General features: G+C 48.0%; 1 protein-coding gene across 2 annotated transcripts in view; it reads left to right on the top strand.

Annotated features, from left to right (window-relative positions):
- Positions 1–21,039, top strand: part of LOC109886198 (anoctamin-1) — a 155,454-nt gene that overhangs the window by 3,205 nt on the left and 131,210 nt on the right. For both annotated transcript variants that reach the window (XM_031815549.1, XM_031815550.1), the window contains 5 exons: positions 7,283–7,678; positions 11,077–11,175; positions 16,760–16,911; positions 17,123–17,177; positions 17,297–17,348. In XM_031815549.1, coding sequence (XP_031671409.1) covers positions 7,283–7,678; positions 11,077–11,175; positions 16,760–16,911; positions 17,123–17,177; positions 17,297–17,348 — 754 coding nt within the window. The remainder of the gene's footprint in view (positions 1–7,282; positions 7,679–11,076; positions 11,176–16,759; positions 16,912–17,122; positions 17,178–17,296; positions 17,349–21,039) is intronic.

Here is a 21,039-nt window from a genome sequence, read left to right as displayed (position 1 = left end):
TAGATACAGGGTGGTCTCCAACCCTGGTCCTGTGGATATACAGGGTGGTCTCCAACCCTGGTCGTGTATAGATACAGGGTGGTCTCCAACCCTGGTCCTGTATAGATACAGGGTGGTCTCCAACCCTGGTCGTGTATAGATACAGTGTTGTCTCCAACCCTGGTCCTGTATAGATACAGGGTGGTCTCCAACCCTGGTCCTGTATAGTTACAGGGTGGTCTCCAACCCTGGTCCTGTATAGTTACAGGGTGGTCTCCAACCCTGGTCATGTATAGATACAGTGTGGTCATCAGTGTCCCCAAGCCTGGTCCTGTATAGATACAGGGTGGTCATCAGTGGTCTCCAAGCCTGGTCCTGTATAGATATAGGGTGGTCTACAGTGGTCTCCAACCATGGTCCTGTATAGATACAGGGTGGTCTCCAACCATTGTCCTGTATAGATACAGCGTGGTCATCAGTGGTCTCCAACCCTGGTCGTGTATAGATACAGGGTGGTCTCCAACCCTGGTCCTGTATAGTTACAGGGTGGTCTCCAACCATGGTCCTGTGTAGATACAGCGTGGTCATCAGTGGTCTCCAACCCTGGTCGTGTATAGATACAGTGTGGTCTCCAACCCTGGTCGTGTATAGATACAGTGTGGTCTCCAACCCTGGTCCTGTATAGATACAGGGTGGTCTCCAACCCTGGTCCTGTATAGATACAGGGTGGTCTCCAACCCTGGTCCTGTATAGATACAGGGTGGTCTCCAACCCTGGTCCTGTGGATATACAGGGTGGTCTCCAACCCTGGTCGTGTATAGAAACAGGGTGGTCTCCAACCCTGGTCCTGTATAGATACAGGGTGGTCTCCAACCCTGGTCGTGTATAGATACAGTGTTGTCTCCAACCCTGGTCCTGTATAGATACAGGGTGGTCTCCAACCCTGGTCCTGTATAGTTACAGGGTGGTATCCAACCCTGGTCCTGTATAGTTACAGGGTGGTCTCCAACCCTGGTCCTGTATAGTTACAGGGTGGTCTCCAACCCTGGTCCTGTAAAGTTACAGGGTGGTCTCCAACCCTGGTCCTGTATAGTTACAGGCTGGTCTCCAACCCTGGTCCTGCATAGATATAGGGTGGTCTCCAACCCTGGTCCTGCATAGTTACAGGGTGGTCTCCAACCCTGGTCCTGTGGAGATACAGGGTGGTCATCAGTGGTTTCCAACCCTGGTCCTGTATAGCTACAGGGTGGTTTCCAACCCTGGTCCTATATAGTTACAGTGTGGTCTCCAACCCTGGTCCTGTGGATATACAGGGTGGTCTCCAACCCTGGTCCTGTATAGTTACAGGGTGGTCCGCAACCCTTGTCCTGCATAGATATAGGGTGGTCTCCAACCCTGGTCCTGTATAGTTACGGGGAGGTCTCCAACCCTGGTCCTGCATAGATGTAGGGTGGTCTCCAACCCTGATCCTGCATAGTTACAGGGTGGTCTCCAACCCTGCTCCTGTGGAGATACAGGGTAGTCATCAGTGGTTTCCAATCCTGGTCCTGTATAGCTACAGGGTGGTTTCCAACCCTGGTACTGTATCGTTACAGGGTGGTCTCCAACCCTGGTCATGTATAGATACAGTGTGGTCATCAGGGGTCTCCAAGCCTGGTCCTGTATAGATACAGGGTGGTCATCAGTTGTCTCCATGCCTGGTCCTGTACAGATATAGGGTGGTCATCAGTGGTCTCCAACCATGGTCCTGTATAGATACAGGGTGGTCTCCAACCCTGGTCCTGCATAGTTACAGGGTGGTCTCCAACCCTGGTCCTGTGGAGATACAGGGTGGTCATCAGTGGTTTCCAACCCTGGTCCTGGGGGGTCTCCAACCCTGGTCCTGTATAGTTACAGGGTGGTCTCCAACCCTGGTCATGTATAGATACAGTGTGGTCATCAGTGTCCCCAAGCCTGGTCCTGTATAGATACAGGGTGGTCATCAGTGGTCTCCAAGCCTGGTCCTGTATAGATATAGGGTGGTCTACAGTGGTCTCCAACCATGGTCCTGTATAGATACAGGGTGGTCTCCAACCATTGTCCTGTATAGATACAGCGTGGTCATCAGTGGTCTCCAACCCTGGTCGTGTATAGATACAGGGTGGTCTCCAACCCTGGTCCTGTATAGTTACAGGGTGGTCTCCAACCATGGTCCTGTGTAGATACAGCGTGGTCATCAGTGGTCTCCAACCCTGGTCGTGTATAGATACAGTGTGGTCTCCAACCCTGGTCCTGTATAGATACAGTGTGGTCTCCAACCCTGGTCCTGTATAGATACAGGGTGGTCTCCAACCCTGGTCCTGTATAGATACAGGGTGGTCTCCAACCCTGGTCCTGTATAGATACAGGGTGGTCTCCAACCCTGGTCCTGTATAGATACAGGGTGGTCTCCAACCCTGGTCCTGTGGATATACAGGGTGGTCTCCAACCCTGGTCGTGTATAGATACAGTGTGGTCTCCAACCCTGGTCATGTATAGATACAGTGTGGTCATCAGGGGTCTCCAAGCCTGGTCCTGTATAGATACAGGGTGGTCATCAGTTGTCTCCATGCCTGGTCCTGTACAGATATAGGGTGGTCATCAGTGGTCTCCAACCCTGGTCCTGTGGATATACAGGGTGGTCTCCAACCCTGGTTGTGTATAGATACAGGGTGGTCTCCAACCCTGGTCCTGTATAGTTACAGGGTGGTCTCCAACCCTGGTCCTGTATAGTTACAGGGTGGTCTCCAACCCTGGTCCTGTATAGTTACAGGGTGGTCTCCAACCCCGGTCCTGTATAGTTACATGGTGGTCTCCAACCCTGGTCCTGCATAGATATAGGGTGGTCTCCAACCCTGGTCCTGCATAGATATAGGGTGGTCTCCAACCCTGGTCCTGCATAGATATAGGGTGGTCTCCAACCCTGGTCCTGCATAGATATAGGGTGGTCTCCAACCCTGGTCCTGCATAGTTACAGGGTGGTCTCCAACCCTGGTCCTGTGGAGATACAGGGTGGTCATCAGTGGTTTCCAACCCTGGTCCTGTATAGTTACAGGGTGGTCTCCAACCCTGGTCATGTATAGATACAGTGTGGTCATCAGTGTCTCCAAGCCTGGTCCTGTATAGATACAGGGTGGTCATCAGTGGTCTCCAAGCCTGGTCCTGTATAGATACAGGGTGGTCTCCAACCCTGGTCCTGTATAGATACAGCGTGGTCATCAGCGGTCTCCAACCCTGGTCGTGTATAGACACATGGTGGTCTCCAACCCTGGTCGTGTATAGACACAGGGTGGTCTCCAACCCTGGTCGTGTATAGACACATGGTGGTCTCCAACCCTGGTCGTGTATAGACACAGGGTGGTCTCCAACCCTGGTCGTGTATAGACACAGGGTGGTCTCCAACCCTGGTCGTGTATAGACACAGGGTGGTCTCCAACCCTGGTCGTGTATAGACACAGGGTGGTCTCCAACCCTGGTCGTGTATAGACACAGGGTGGTCTCCAACCCTGGTCGTGTATAGACCCAGGGTGGTCCCCAACCCTGGTCCTGTGCAGGGAGTGCAGGCTTTAGTTCCAGCCCAGCACTAACACCTGATTGCACAAGTCAAGGTGATGATGAGTTGATTTGTTGAATCGTGTGTGTTCAGATATAAATAGATTATGTAGAATATGGTGTCAGGTCTATGTACAGTACCAGTCAGAAGTTCGGACACATTTACTCATTCCAGGGTTTTTCTTTATTTTTAAACCGTTTTTCTACATTGTAGATTAACAGTGAAGACAAAAACCATGAAATAACACATATGGAATCATGTAGTAACCAAACGAGTGTTAAACAAATCAACATATATTTGAGATTCTTCGAAGTAGCCACCCTTTGTCGTGATGACAGCTTTGCACACTCTTGGCATACTCTCAACCAGCTTCATGGGGTAGTCACCTGGAATGCATTTCAATTAACAGGTGTGCCTTCTTAAAAGTTAAGGTGTTTGAGCCAGTCAGTTGTCAAGTTGACAAGGTAGAGGTGGTATACAGTTTAGGATCTAGTTTAGGATCTCACCCTCCTTTTTATTTAGGATTGGTGGAACTACATTCTGGAACTACAGTCTGACAGGGTAAATAGTTGTACTGCAGTAGGCTCCCCCACAGAGTTACAGGAGGCTCCCCCACAGCAAAGTGAAATGACAGTCCATCATTACTTTAAGACATGAAAGTCAGTTAATCCGGAACATTTCAGGAACATTTTCTTCAAGTACAGTGGCAAAATCCATTAAGCGCTATGATGAAACTGGCTCTCATGAGGACCGCCACAGGAAAGAAAGACCCAGAGTTACCTCTGCTGCAGAGGTTAAGTTCATTAGAGTTAACTGGCTCTCATGAGGACCACCACAGGAAAGAAAGACCCAGAGTAACCTCTGCTGCAGAGGTTAAGTTCATTAGAGTTAACTGGCTCTCATGAGGACCGCCACAGGAAAGAAAGACCCAGAGTTACCTCTGCTGCAGAGGTTAAGTTCATTAGAGTTAACTGGCTCTCATGAGGACCACCACAGGAAAGAAAGACCCAGAGTTACCTCTGCTGCAGAGGTTAAGTTCATTAGAGTTAACTGGCTCTCATGAGGACCACCACAGGAAAGAAAGACCCAGAGTTACCTCTGCTGCAGAGGTTAAGTTCATTAGAGTTAACTGGCTCTCATGAGGACCACCACAGGAAAGAAAGACCCAGAGTTACCTCTGCTGCAGAGGTTAAGTTCATTAGAGTTAACTGGCTCTCATGAGGACCACCACAGGAAAGAAAGACCCAGAGTTACCTCTGCTGCAGAGGTTAAGTTCATTAGAGTTAACTGGCTCTCATGAGGACCACCACAGGAAAGAAAGACCCAGAGTTACCTCTGCTGCAGAGGTTAACTGGCTCTCAGATTGCAGTTCGGAGGAGACTGTGATTTGTTTTCTTTTTATTTCACCTTTATTTAACCAGGTAGGCTAGTTGAGAACACCTTTATTTAACCAGGTAGGCTAGTTGAGAACACCTTTATTTAACCAGGTAGGCTAGTTGAGAACACCTTTATTTAACCAGGTAGGCTAGTTGAGAACACCTTTATTTAACCAGGTAGGCTAGTTGAGAACACCTTTATTTAACCAGGTAGGCTAGTTGAGAACACCTTTATTTAACCAGGTAGGCTAGTTGAGAACACCTTTATTTAACCAGGTAGGCTAGTTGAGAACACCTTTATTTAACCAGGTAGGCTAGTTGAGAACAAGTTCTCATTTACAACTGCGACCTCATTTCCAACATGGCTACCACAGCTTTCTGCAGGGATACGCCATCCCATCTGATTTGGGCTTAGTCCCACTATCATTTGTTTTCCACAGGACGATGACTCAAAACACACCTCCAGGCTGTGGAAGGGCTATTTGATCGAAAAGCAGAGTGGTGAGTGCTGCATCAGATGACCTGGGCTCCACAATCACCTGACCTTAACCCAATTCAGATGGTTTGGGATAAGTTGGACCGCAGTGTGAAGGAAAAGCAGCCAACAAGTGCTCAGCGTATGTGGGAACTCCTTCAAGACTGTGGGAAAAGCATTCCAGGTGAAGCTGGTTGAGAGAAGGCCTAAAATGTGCAAAGCTGTCATCATGGCAAAGGGTGGCTACTTTGAAGAATTAAAATATTTAGATTTGAACACTTGTTTTGGTTACTACATGATTCCAGATGTGTTATTTCATAGTTTCGATGTCTTTACCATTATTCTACAATGTAGAAAATATAAAACAGAAAGAAAACCTCTTGAATGAGTCGGTGTCAACATTTGACTGGTACTGTACAACTTCTGCATCTTTCAATAAAGTTGACCTGCTATTCACCCTCCTCAGAACCAGGGAGGGGTGTGTTCATCTCAGAACCAGGGAGGGGTGTGTTCATCTCAGAACCAGGGAGGGGTGTGTTCATCTCAGAACCAGGGAGGGGTGTGTTCATCTCAGAACCAGGGAGGGGTGTGTTCATCTCAGAACCAGGGAGGGGTGTGTTCATCTCAGAACCAGGGAGGGGTGTGTTCATCTCAGAACCAGGGAGGGGTGTGTTCATCTAAGAACCAGGGAGGGGTGTGTTCATCTCAGAACCAGGGAGGGGTGTGTTCATCTCAGAACCAGGGAGGGGTGTGTTCATCTCAGAACCAGGGAGGGGTGTGTTCATCTCAGAACCAGGGAGGGGTGTGTTCATCTCAGAACCAGGGAGGGGTGTGTTCATCTCAGAACCAGGGAGGGGTGTGTTCATCTCAGAACCAGGGAGGGGTGTGTTCATCTCAGAACCAGGGAGGGGTGTGTTCATCTCAGAACCAGGGAGGGGTGTGTTCATCTCAGAACCAGGGAGGGGTGTGTTCATCTCAGAACCAGGGAGGGGTGTGTTCATCTCAGAACCAGGGAGGGGTGTGTTCATCTCTGTTTTAGATTTTTGTTGTTGTTGAATTTAGCTACTTCTGCCCTACTGAACAGTGACTGACCAGTCCCCTGTCTGTCTCCTCTCCTCCAGGGAGGGGGTGTTAGTTACTGACCAGTCCCCTCTCCTCCAGGGAGGGGGTGTTAGTTACTGACCAGTCCCCTCTCCTCCAGGGAGGGGGTGTTAGTTACTGACCAGTCTCCTCTCCTCCAGGGAGGGGGTGTTAGTTACTGACCAGTCCCCTCTCCTCTCCTCCAGGGAGGGGGTGTTAGTTACTGACCAGTCCCCTCTCCTCTCCTCCAGGGAGGGGGTGTTAGTTACTGACCAGTCCCCTCTCCTCTCCTCCAGGGAGGGGGTGTTAGTTACTGACCAGTCCCCTCTCCTCCAGGGAGGGGGTGTTAGTTACTGACCAGTCTCCTCTCCTCCAGGGAGGGGGTGTTAGTTACTGACCAGTCCCCTCTCCCCCAGGGAGGGGGTGTTAGTTACTGACCAGTCCCCTCTCCTCCAGGGAGGGGGTGTTAGTTACTGACCAGTCCCCTCTCCTCCAGGGAGGGGGTGTTAGTTACTGACCAGTCCCCTCTCCTCCAGGGAGGGGGTGTTAGTTACTGACCAGTCCCCTCTCCTCCAGGGAGGGGGTGTTAGTTACTGACCAGTCCCCACTCCTCTCCTCCAGGGAGGGGGTGTTAGTTACTGACCAGTCCCCTCTCCTCTCCTCCAGGGAGGGGGTGTTAGTTACTGACCAGTCCCCTCTCCTCTCCTCCAGGGAGGGGGTGTTAGTTACTGACCAGTCCCCTCTCCTCTCCTCCAGGGAGGGGGTGTTAGTTACTGACCAGTCCCCTCTCCTCTCTTCCAGGGTGGGGGTGTTGGGCTAGCGGCCCCCCAGGATGGCCAAAGTTCTTGTCAGTTCTTCTCAGATGGCCGGAGGAAGGTGGACTATGTTCTGGTGTTCTACCAACGCAAACAGATCTCTGTGAGGGGCAGCGACCGGCTGCACCGTCTCTCCGCCCCTCCACACCCTCCTCATCGCCTCTCTGTCATCTCCAATGGTAGCTCCACCCTCTCCGGCCCTGTGGGGGGTTTGGGATGTGCAGCCGGGCAGCGGAGTGCGGGGGACGGGGAGGTGTGTGTGGACCTGGCGGTGGAGGTGGAATTAGAGGCGGACCCAGCTGAAGGAGAGATGGTGCTGATCAGGGAGGAGTTTGAGGCCAGGCTACTGGAGGCGGGGCTTGAGATGGAGAGAGACACCGAGGTGAGAGACCAACCGTTCTGTGTGTGTGTGTGTGTGTGTGTGTGCGCTCTGTGGTTGCTGGTCTGGTGTTATTTCTGGTGAAATGTATCATTATCGCTGCAGTTTAAAAAAATAACAAAGTAATTAACAAATCAATTTGTAATATTTCACATTGCTCACCTAATGAAAAGTAAGGGGAATTTGACCATAAATATATTTTCACTTGTATTTCTAGTCCATCCACCATGCATGCGGTCTGGAAATATCGTCATTTAGTGTACGTTTGCATCCTAGTTAAAGAAACACACGTCTTTCAAAAAAAAAAAAGTCTCACCATATGAGACTCTGCTCTTCCGCCCTGCTCTTCTAGCCCAGTGATTCTCAGAAAGCAGCAGACGTTTTAACTGACTCTACCTCTCGTGTTGTTCAACCAAGCAGCAGACGTTAACTGACTCTACCTCTCGTGTTGTTCAACCAAGCAGCAGACATTAACTGACTCTACCTCTCGTGTTGTTCAACCAAGCAGCAGACGTTAACTGACTCTACCTCTCGTGTTGTTCAACCAAGCAGCAGACGTTAACTGACTCTACCTCTCGTGTTGTTCAACCAAGCAGCAGACGTTAACTGACTCTACCTCTCGTGTTGTTCAACCAAGCAGCAGACGTTAACTGACTCTACCTCTCGTGTTGTTCAACCAAGCAGCAGACGTTAACTGACTCTACCTCTCGTGTTGTTCAACCAAGCAGCAGACGTTAACTGACTCTACCTCTCGTGTTGTTCAACCAAGCAGCAGACGTTAACTGACTCTACCTCTCGTGTTGTTCAACCAAGCAGCAGACGTTAACTGACTCTACCTCTCGTGTTGTTCAACCAAGCAGCAGACGTTAACTGACTCTACCTCTCGTGTTGTTCAACCAAGCAGCAGACGTTAACTGACTCTACCTCTCGTGTTGTTCAACCAAGCAGCAGACGTTAACTGACTCTACCTCTCGTGTTGTTCAACCAAGCAGCAGACGTTAACTGACTCTACCTCTCGCGTTGTTCAACCCAAAGGTGGGCGTGTAGTCCCAATGATCTTCTGTGACCAATGTTTACTAGAGCCCTGCACGGGCATGTATTTTAACCCCGAATCCTACCCATACCCGCAACGTTCAGGCCCCACCCTACCCAGGCCCAGTTGCGCTGCCTGAAACCCAAAATGAGAAATTACTTATTCCCTTAGTAAAGCCATTAGTTGCTCCACTCTGTGTGTCACCCTCACTCTGCATGCGCTCTGCTCATAGTGGCTCTGTATGGCTCACAGCGTTGTACCAGAACTTCAGTTGCTTGGCAATTTCTCGCATGGAATAACCTTCATTTCTCAGAACAAGAATAGACCGAGTTTCAGAAGAAAGTTCTTTGTTTCCGGACATTTTGAGCCTGTAATCGAACCCACAAATGCTGATGCTCCAAATACTCAACTAGTCTAAAGAAGGCCAGTTTTATTGCTTCTTTAATCAGAACAACAATTTTCAGCTGTGCTAACATAATTGCAAAAGGGTTTTCTAATGATCAATTAGCCTTTTTAAAATGATACACTTGGATTAGCTAACACAACATGCCATTGGAACACAGGAGTGATGGTTGCTGATAATGGGCCTCTGTAGATATTCCATATACATGTTGCTTTGTCATTGTGGTGTATTCTGTGTAGATCGCTGAGAAAAGGATACATCTATTTTATATTCAGCTGTAGGAGCTGGGTTCTACAGTATGAACCCCTGCTGTCTCTGGCTCCACACCCACCCGGCCATCTAGATGTGTATAAGCTAATGATCCATCTGACATTCCTTGTGTAAACTTAAATAGTGTATTACCATATAATGTTTTGTATGTTCTCTATAGTTACTGGTATGTACATGAAAAGTTAGCAGTTAGATTTGGGTCATTTTAGGTGAAAACAAAGGGTTCGATCCTTGAGGATTTATGACATGAAGGTCAGTCAATCCGGATAATTTCAAGAACTTTGAACATTCCTTCAAGTGCAGTCGCAAAAACCATCAAACGCTATGATGAAACTGGCTCTCATGAGGACCACCACAGGAAAGGAAGACCGTGATTTACCTCCGCTACAGAGGATCAGTTCATTAGAGTTACCAGCCTTAGAAATTGCAGCCCAAATAAATGCTTCAGAGTTCAAGTAACAGACACATCTCAACATCAACTGTTCAGAGGAGACTGTGTGAATCAGGCCAACTGCTCAGAGGAGACTGTGTGAATCAGGTCAACTGTTCAGAGGAAACTGTGTGAATCAGGTCAACTGCTCAGAGGAGACTGGGTGAATCAGGTCAACTGTTCAGAGGAGACTGTGTGAATCAGGTCAACTGTTCAGAGGAGACTGTGTGAATCAGGTCAACTGTTCAGAGGAGACTGTGTGAATCAGGCCTTCATGGTCGAATTACTGCAAAGAAACCACTACTAAAGGACACCAATAAGAAGAAGAGACTTTGGCCAAGAAACATGAAATCTGTCCTTTTTTGTCAGAGTCCAAATTTGAGATTTTTGGTTACAACCGCCGTGTCTTTGTGAGACGAAGAGTAGGTGAACGGAGGATCTCCACATGTGTGGTTCCTACCGTGACGCATGGAGGAGGAGGTGTGGGGGTGCTTTGCTGGTGACACTGTGATTTATTTTTTTGAATTCAAGACACACTTAACCAGCATGGCTACCACAGCATTCTGCCGCGATACGTCATCCCATGGGTTTGCGCTTAGTCCGACTATCATTTGTTTTTCAACAGTACAATGACCCCAAACACACCTCCAGGCTGTGGAAGGGCTATTTGACCAAGAAGGAGAGTGATGGAGTGCTGCATCAGATGACCTGGCCTCCACAATCACCCGACCTCAACCCAATTGAGATGGTTTGGGATGAGTTGGACCGCAGAGTGAAAAGCAGCCAACAAATGCTTAGCATATGTGGGAACTCCTTCTATACATTCCAGGTGACGACCTCATGAAGCTGGTTGAGAGAAGGCCAATCGTGTGCAAAGCTGTCAAGGCAAAGGGTGGCTAATTTGAATCTAAAATATATTTTGATTTGTTTATCAATGTGTTATTTCATAGTTTTTATGTGTTCACTATTATTTTGTAATGGATAAATAGTAAAATAAAGAAAAACCCTTGAATGAGTAGGTGTGTCCAAACGGTTGACTGGTACTGTGTGTATATATTTAATACAGAATAGCTAAAGAATAAGTGTTGGTTCCCACCACCTGTCCTCCTGGTATTAAACTATGGTTCCTACCTGTTAGTTACTATCCTCTGTCCTCCTCCTGGTATTAAACTATGGTTCCTACCTGTTGGTTGGTTACTATCCTCTGTCCTCCCCCTGGTATTAAACTATGGTTCCTACCTGTTGGTTACTGTCCTCTCCCCCAGGTCAGGGTCTACGGGCCCAGCTTCACGAGACTCCATGTCCCCTGGCAGGTCCTGAGCAGAGAGGCAGAGTTCCTCAAGATCAAAATCCCCACTAAGAAGGTGAGACCTCCACCACTTTACAGCCGTGTGTGTGTGTGTAATCCTATGGATGGATCCTCCCCTAACACAAACAGGGGGTTAATCTCAGTGTTGCCCTGCACCTTTTTTAAATGTTTTTTTTAACTCATTCGTTGTTGTTGCCTTGTTTATAGTAGTTTAACGGTCTTTAATGTTGCATCAGATCGCCCCTCGGGCTACAGTAGAGCCACATGAAGACACGGTGGGATTATTCTCCTACTTGGATTACATTTGCTGGTACCTGAAACATTATGTGAATCAAACACACTACAGCAGAGACTTGTCTTTTACAATGTAACAACTCACATTGGGGAAAATGGACCAAAGGGGACATACTTCATTGGAACGCCGACTGCGAGCCAGGAGGTCTAATCGCCCAACATCAGTGCCCGACCTCACTAATACTGTTGTGGCTGAATGGAAGCAAGTCCCCACAGCAATGTTCCAACATCTAGTGGAAAGCCTTCCCAGAAGAGTGGAGGCTGTTATAGCAACAATGTTCCAACATCTAGTGGAAAGCCTTCCCAGAATAGTGGAGGCTGTTATAGCAGCAAAGAGGGGACCTACTCCATATTAAATCCCATGATTTTGCATGAGCAGGTGTCCACATACTTTTGGTCAAGTAGTGTATGTGGACACCTGCTCGTTGTGCAGCTCATTCCAAAATGGCACTCCAGCCAAAGCTTAGCATTGCGCATGGTGATCTTAGGCTTGTGTGCGGCTGCTCAGCCATGGAAACCCATTTCACGAAGATCCCGACTGACAGAAATGAATGAAATGGTCTTTTTCCCCCTCATCAATCTACATACGATAATGACGAAACAAAAACAGGTTTGTAGAGTTTTTTTGCACATAAATAAAAAAAAGCTGAAATAACTCACTTGCATTTTCAGACCCCCCCCAGCGATGACAGCCTGGAGTCTTCTTGGGTACAAGCTTGACTCTCCTGTATTTGGAGAGTTTCTCCCATTCCTCTCTTCAGATCAATCAAATGTATTTACATAGCTCTTCTTACATCAGCTGATGTCACAAAGTGCTGCACAGAAACCCAGCATAAATCCCCAAATGGCAAGAAATGCAGGTGTAGAAGCACGGTGGCTAGGAAAAACTCCCTAGAATGGCCGAAACCTGGTTCCTCTCTAGGTTATGAGAGGTGGCCAGTCCTCTTCTTCTTCTGGCTGTGCCGGGTTGAGATTATAACTGAACACGGCCAAGATGTTCATAGATGACCAGCAGGGTCAAATAATAATAATCACAGTGGTTGTAGGTCAGCACCTCAGGAGAAAATGTCAGTTGGCTTTTTATAGCCGGTCATTCAGAGTATCTCTACCGCTCCTACTGTCTCGAGAGAGTTGAAAACACCAGGTCTGGGGCAAGCTCTGTAAGGCTGGATGGAGAGCGTCACGGCACAGCTATATTCAGGTCTCTTCAGAAATGTTTGATCGGGTTCAAAACCGGTCTCAGGCTGGGCCACTCAAGGACAGTCGGAGACTCGTCCCGAAGCCACTCCTGAGTTGTCTTGGATGTGTGCTTAGGGTCATTGTCCTGTTGGAAGGTGAACCTTCGCTCCAGTCAGGTCCTGAGCGCTCTGGTTTTCATCAAGGATCTCTGTACTTTGCTCTGTTCATCTTTGCCTTGATCATGACTAGTCTCCCAATCCCTGCTGCCAAAAAATATCCCCTCAGCATGATGCTGCCACCACCATGCTTCACCGTAGGGATGGTGTCAGGTTTCCTCCAGACGTAACGCTTGGCAATCAGGCCAAGGAGTTAAATCTTGGTTTCATCAGACCAGGGAATCTTGTTTCTCATGGTCTGAGAGTCTTTCTTTAGTTCCCTTTTGGCAAACTCCATGGGGGTGTCATGTGCCTTTTACTGAGGAGTGGCTTCCGTTTGCCCACTCTACCATAAAGTCCTGATTGGTGGAGTGTTGCAGAGATGGTTATCCTTCTGGAAAGTTCTCCCATCTCCACAGAGGACCTGTCAGTGACGATTGATATTTTGGTCACCTCGCTGACCAAGGTCCTTCTTCCACGATTGCTCAGTTTGGCTGGCCGGCCAGCCCTAGGAAGATTCTTGACATTATGGGGTATTCTGTGTAGATTACTGAGTTACATTTATTTATTTAATACATTTTGGAAAAAGGCTGTAACATAACAAAATGTAGGAAAGTCAAGGGGTCTGAAAACTTTCTGAAGGAACTGTATATAGAGGTACTATCACTGCTCCCGTTCCACCTCCCCTGATGTGGAGGTACTGTTACTGCTCCCGTTCCACCTCCCCTGATGTGGAGGTACGGTCACTGCTCCCGTTCCACCTCCCCTGATGTGGAGGTACTGTTACTGCTCCCGTTCCACCTCCCCTGATGTGGAGGTACTGTCACTGCTCCCGTTCCACCTCCCCTGATGTGGAGGTACTGTCACTGCTCCCGTTCCACCTCCCCTGATGGGGAGGTACTGTCACTGCTCCCGTTCCACCTCCCCTGATGGGGAGGTACTGTCACTGTCACTGCTCCCGTTCCACCTCCCCTGGTGTGGAGGTACTGTCACTGCTCCCGTTCCACCTATCTGGGCAGAGCCCTCTCGATCCCTCTACCTGGGCAGGGCCCTCTCCATCCCTCTACCTGGGCAGAGCCCTCTCCATCCCTCTACCTGGGCAGAGCCCTCTCCATCCCTCTACCTGGGCAGAGCCCTCTCCATCCCTCTACCTGGGCAGAGCCCTCTCCATCCCTCTACCTGGGCAGAGCCCTCTCCATCCCTCTACCTGGGCGGAGCCCTCTCCATCCCTCTACCTGGGCGGAGCCCCCTCCATCCCTCTACCTGGGCAGAGCCCTCTCCATCCCTCTACCTGGGCAGAGCCCTCTCCATCCCTCTACCTGGGCAGAGCCCTCTCCATCCCTCTACCTGGGCAGAGCCCTCTCCATCCCTCTACCTGGGCAGAGCCCTCTCCATCCCTCTACCTGGGCAGAGCCCTCTCCATCCCTCTACCTGGGCAGAGCCCTCTCCATCCCTCTACCTGGGCAGAGCCCTCTCCATCCCTCTACCTGGGCAGAGCCCTCTCCATCCCTCTACCTGGGCAGAGCCCTCTCCATCCCTCTACCTGGGCAGAGCCCTCTCCATCCCTCTACCTGGGCAGAGCCCTCTCCATCCCTCTACCTGGGCAGAGCCCTCTCCATCCCTCTACCTGGGCAGAGCCCTCTCCATCCCTCTACCTGGGCAGGGCCCTCTCCATCCCTCTACCTGGGCAGGGCCCTCTCCATCCCTCTACCTGGGCAGGGCCCTCCAGAAGGCCAACACAATAGAGGTTGACTCTTCCCATCTACTCCACCCTGAATTCCAGCCCCTGCCCTCTGGCTGCAGGTACAGACTGACCTGAAGTCTTAAAGAATTCGGGCCAAGTTCTCTTTTATTGCAATTCTGCAACTTACCAAAATGTTGGCGTGATTGCACATTTACATGCAGTCTGTTTTGACTTTACATGAAGTCTGTTTGGACTTTACATGCAGTCTGTTTGGACTTTACATGCAGTCTGTTTTGACTTTACATGCAGTCTGTTTTGACTTTACATGCAGTCTGTTTTGACTTTACATGCAGTCTGTTTTGACTTTACATGCAGTCTGTTTTGACTTTACATGCAGTCTGTTTTGACTTTACATGCAGTCTGTTTTGACTTTACATGCAGTCTGTTTTGACTTTACATGCAGTCTGTTTGACTTTACATGCAGTCTGTTTTGACTTTACATGGAGTCTGTTTGACTTTACATGCAGTCTGTTTTGACTTTACATGCAGTCTGTTTTGACTTTACATGCAGTCTGTTTTGACTTTACATGCAGTCTGTTTTGACTTTACATGCAGTCTGTTTTGACTTTACATGCAGTCTGTTTTGACTTTACATGCAGTCTGTTTTGACTTTACATGGAGTCTGTTTTGACTTTACATGGAGTCTGTTTTGACTTTACATGGAGTCTGTTTGGACTTTACTTACATGCAGTCTGTTTGGACTTTACTTACATGCAGTCTGTTTGGACTTTACTTACATGCAGTCTGTTTGGACTTTACTTACATGCAGTCTGTTTGGACTTTACTTACATGCAGTCTGTTTGGACTTTACATGCAGTCTGTTTTGACTTTACATGCAGTCTGTTTTGACTTTACATGCAGTCTGTTTGGACTTTACTTACATGCAGTCTGTTTTGACTTTACATGGAGGCTGTTTGACTTTACATGCAGTCTGTTTTGACTTTACATGGAGTCTGTTTTGACTTTACATGCAGTCTGTTTGGACTTTACTTACATGCAGTCTGTTTGAACTTTACTTACATGCAGTCTGTTTTGACTTTACATGCAGTCTGTTTTGACTTTACATGCAGTCTGTTTTGACTTTACATGCAGTCTGTTTTGACTTTACATGCAGTCTGTTTTGACTTTACATACATGCAGTCTGTTTGGACTTTACTTACATGCAGTCTGTTTGGACTTTACTTACATGCAGTCTGTTTGGACTTTACTTACATGCAGTCTGTTTGGACTTTACTTACATGCAGTCTGTTTGGACTTTACTTACATGCAGTCTGTTTGGACTTTACTTACATGCAGTCTGTTTGGACTTTACTTACATGCAGTCTGTTTGGACTTTACTTACATGCAGTCTGTTTGGACTTTACTTACATGCAGTCTGTTTGGACTTTACTTACATGCAGTCTGTTTGGACTTTACTTACATGCAGTCTGTTTGGACTTTACATGGAGTCTGTTTGGACTTTACATGGAGTCTGTTTGGACTTTACATGGAGTCTGTTTTGACTTTACATGCAGTCTGTTTGGACTTTACATGCAGTCTGTTTGGACTTTACATGGAGGCTGTTTGGACTTTACATGGAGGCTGTTTGGACTTTACATGGAGTCTGTTTGGACTTTACATGCAGTCTGTTTTGACTTTACATGCAGTCTGTTTTGACTTTACATGCAGTCTGTTTTGACTTTACATGCAGTCTGTTTTGACTTTACATGCAGTCTGTTTTGACTTTACATGCAGTCTGTTTGGACTTTACATGCAGTCTGTTTGGACTTTACTTACATGCAGTCTGTTTGGACTTTACTTACATGCAGTCTGTTTGGACTTTACTTACATGCAGTCTGTTTGGACTTTACATGGAGGCTGTTTGACTTTACATGGAGGCTGTTTGACTTTACATGGAGGCTGTTTGACTTTACATGCAGTCTGTTTGGACTTTACATGGAGTCTGTTTGGACTTTACATGGAGGCTGTTTGACTTTACATGCAGTCTGTTTGGACTTTACATGGAGTCTGTTTGGACTTTACATGGAGTCTGTTTGACTTTACATGCAGTCTGTTTGGACTTTACATGGAGGCTGTTTTGACTTTTTTCTAAATATCCTCTGCTATTTGCTGTTTTTATTTTGTTTTTATGACTACTGCACAATGAGTGGCCTCTGAGGACATGACATTTTTCTGAATCCCCAGCCCCTGCTGCAGTGGGAGGGAGACCCTGTATATGAGCCACAGCAGGTGCCTCTATTAATCTGTCTGTGTCTCTGTCTGTCTAGAGCTATGATCTGAAGCAGGAGAATGGGTTCAGTGCCAGCCTCAGTGAGTTCTGGAGGAAGGTGAACCAGCCGTTCCAACCCAACATCCCCCAGCTAGGCCACAGCACCACCAAGCAGCTCTCACACTGCTTCTCCAGGGACAAACTACACTTGTAAGATGCACCCACACCACACCACACCCCACACCAAGCCCCACGCCACGCCCTACGTCACGCCACGCCCCACGCTATGCCCCATGCACCACACCACGCCCCACACCAAGCCCCACACACGTCCTCACACACACGCTGACAACAGCTGGTCTGTATATGGAGTCACCATCTGAGTTTCCCTGAGTTGAGACCTGTTCTTTGTTCTCTACAGATTTAACATCACCTCTAAAGACACGTTCTTTGACAACGCAACACGCAGTCGAATAGTGAGTCTGTCATTCAGGATGTTTCTCTGTTTTATATGAATGTAAAGAATCAATGGGAATATGGTTTCAGCTCTCTGTTTCTCTCTGACACAATATTCTGTGTGACCTAACCCCCTCAGGTGTACGAGATCCTGAGACGCACTGCCTGCACACGCACCAGCCAATCCATGGGTGAGTGACATCTAACCCCTGATTTGCCCAAAGTTGACCTTCTCCATGGTTCCTCAGTACAGGTCCAGACATGGTTACAGTGAGTGATTGGTGTTCTCCATGGTTCCTCAGTACAGGTCCATACAGGGGTACAGTGAGTGATTGGTGTTCTCCATTGTTCCTCAGTACAGGTCCACACAGGGGTACAGTGAGTGATTGGTGTTATCCATGGTTCCTTCTCCATTGTTCCTCAGTACAGGTCCATACAGGGGAACAGTGAGTGATTGGTGTTCTCCATGGTTCCTCAGTACAGGTCCATACAGGGGAACAGTGAGTGATTGGTGTAATCCATGGTTCCTCAGTACAGGTCCACACAGGGGTACAGTGAGTGATTGGTGTTCTCCACCATACCCTGTCCAATAAATAACACGCTACCCTGTCCAATAAATAACACGCTACCCTGTCCAATAAATAACACGCTACCCTGTCCAATAAATAACACGCTACCCTGTCCAATAAATAACACGCTACCCTGTCCAATAAATAACACGCTACCCTGTCCAATAAATAACACGCTCCCCTGTCCAATAAATAACATGCTCCCCTGTCCAATAAATAACACGCTCCCCTGTCCAATAAATAACACGCTCCCCTGTCCAATAAATAACACGCTCCCCTGTCCAATAAATAACACGCTACCCTGTCCAATAAATAACACGCTACCCTGTCCAATAAATGACACGCTACCCTCCCCTGTCCAATAAATGACACTCTACCCTGTCCAATAAATAACACGCTACCCTGTCCAATAAATAACACGCTACCCTGTCCAATAAATAACACGCTACCCTGTCCAATAAATAACACGCTACCCTGTCCAATAAATAACACGCTACCCTGTCCAATAAATAACACTCTACCCTCCCCTGTCCAATAAATAACACGCTACCCTGTCCAATAAATAACACTCTACCCTGTCCAATAAATAACACTCTACCCTGTCCAATAAATAACACGCTACCCTGTCCAATAAATAACACGCTACCCTCCCCTGTCCAATAAATAACACGCTACCCTGTCCAATAAATAACACGCTACCCTGTCCAATAAATGACACGCTACCCTCCCCTGTCCAATAAATGACACGCTACCCTCCCCTGTCCAATAAATGACACGCTACCCTCCCCTGTCCAATAAATAACACGCTACCCTCCCCTGTCCAATAAATAACATGCTACCCTCCCCTGTCCAATAAATAACACGCTACCCTCCCCTGTCCAATAAATGACACGCTACCCTGTCCAATAAATGACACGCTACCCTGTCCAATAAATAACACGCTACCCTGTCCAATAAATAACACGCTACCCTGTCCAATAAATAACACGCTACCCTGTCCAATAAATAACACGCTACCCTGTCCAATAAATGACACGCTACCCTGTCCAATAAATGACACGCTACCCTGTCCAATAAATGACACGCTACCCTGTCCAATAAATGACACGCTACCCTGTCCAATAAATGACACGCTACCCTGTCCAATAAATGACACGCTACCCTGTCCAATAAATGACACGCTACCCTGTCCAATAAATGACACGCTACCCTGTCCCAATAAATGACACGCTACCCTGTCCAATAAATGACACGCTACCCTGTCCAATAAATGACACGCTACCAGTCCAATAAATGACACGCTACCCTGTCCAATAAATGACACGCTACCCTGTCCAATAAATGACACGCTACCCTGTCCCATAAATGACACGCTACCCTGTCCAATAAATGACACGCTACCCTGTCCAATAAATGACACGCTACCCTGTCCAATAATGACACGCTACCCTGTCCATAAATGACACGCTACCCTGTCCAATAAATGCACGCTACCCTGTCCAAAATGACACGCTACCCCTGTCCAATAAATGACACGCTACCCTCCCTGTCCAATAAATGACACGCTACCCTCCCCGGTCCAATAAATGACACGCTACCCTGTCCAATAAATAACACGCTACCCTGTCCAATAAATAACAAGCTACCCTCCCCTGTCCAATAAATAACACGCTACCCTGTCCAATAAATAACACGCTACCCTGTCCAATAAATAACACGCTACCCTGTCCAATAAATAACACGCTACCCTGTCCAATAAATAACACGCTACCCTGTCCAATAAATAACACGCTACCCTGTCCAATAAATAACACGCTACCCTGTCCAATAAATAACACGCTACCCTCCCCTGTCCAATAAATAACACGCTACCCTCCCCTGTCCAATAAATATCACGCTACCCTGTCCAATAAATAACACGCTACCCTCCCCTGTCCAATAAATAACACGCTACCCTCCCCTGTCCAATAAATAACACGCTACCCTCCCCTGTCCAATAAATAACACGCTACCCTGTCCAATAAATAACACGCTACCCTGTCCAATAAATAACACGCTACCCTCCCCTGTCCAATAAATAACACGCTACCCTGTCCAATAAATAACACGCTACCCTGTCCAATAAATAACACGCTACCCTCCCCTGTCCAATAAATAACACGCTACCCTGTCCAATAAATAACACGCTACCCTCCTCCCAAAGCTAAATGTTGATCTGTCCTTATCAGCATTAGTTTGCGGTTGTTTTCTACATGTAAAACTAGATGGCTAGCTAGATGAATAGAATTCATGTATTGCCAGATGATAATTATAAAGTAAAACGTTAACTACATAAAGCAATCTTGTTTCGTCTGTATTGGTAAAAGGAAATGTTAATGCAGGAACGTTAGCACAGAGTGCTTCTCAAATGGACCATTTTATGCACGGTATTATACATATTAGGACACACCCTCTGTTTTTCTCTCTTCGCCTGAGCCTCTCTCCCTCTCCTCCTCTCTTCCCAGTTCCCTTTATCGTCCTTTCTCTCTCTTCGCCTGAGCCTCTCTCTCTCCCCCCTCTTCCCAGTTCCCTTTTGTCCTCTCCTCCTCTCTTCCCAGTTCCCTTTATCGTCCCTCATCTCCTGAAGTGTGTTGTGGGGTCAGGCTGAGATTGAAGCAGAGGCATGTGGGAGTTGTGGTCCCTGTAGCTGTGCTGTGATTGGCTCGTTGGTGAAGCTAATCACTGTGATGTTTCTGGCTTTGTAGTGGTCTTGTTAATTAGTTCATGAGGTAATGAATCAATTAGTTGTTGTTCCCAGCTGTTCCCACTGAGCTTCCCACTGTTCCTGCCCTCTCCTCTCCTGCCCTCTCCTCTCCTGCCCTCTCCTCTCCTGCCCTCTCCTCTCCTGCCCTCTCCTCTCCTGCCCGCTCCTCTCTTGCCCGCTCCTCTCATTTCCTGCCCTCTCATTTCCTGCCCTCTCATTTCCTGCCCTCTCCTCTCCTGCCCTCTCCTCTCCTGCCCTCTCCTCTCCTGCCCGCTCCTCTCCTGCCCGCTCCTCTCCTGCCCGCTCCTCTCCTGCCCTCTCCTCTCCTGCCCTCTCCTCTCCTGCCCGCTCCTCTCATTTCCTGCCCTCTCCTCTCTTGCCCGCTCTTCTCAATTCCTGCCCTCTCATTTCCTGCCCTCTCCTCTCCTGCCCTCTCCTCTCTTGCCCCCACCCAGCCACTTCTCTCCTCTCTGAATGGGAAAGCTGATACAGATCACTGAAGCATCTCTCACTAATATTAGATGAGTTTGTTGATACATTGAGTAACCGACACCTCTCCCTCTTTCTCTC

Source organism: Oncorhynchus kisutch, unplaced genomic scaffold, assembly GCF_002021735.2.
Source record: "Oncorhynchus kisutch isolate 150728-3 unplaced genomic scaffold, Okis_V2 Okis09a-Okis19a_hom, whole genome shotgun sequence".
NCBI classification, from domain to species: Eukaryota; Metazoa; Chordata; class Actinopteri; order Salmoniformes; family Salmonidae; genus Oncorhynchus; species Oncorhynchus kisutch.
The sequence above is the reverse complement of the archived record's forward strand: the minus strand, read 5'-3'. Positions and strand labels throughout refer to the sequence as shown.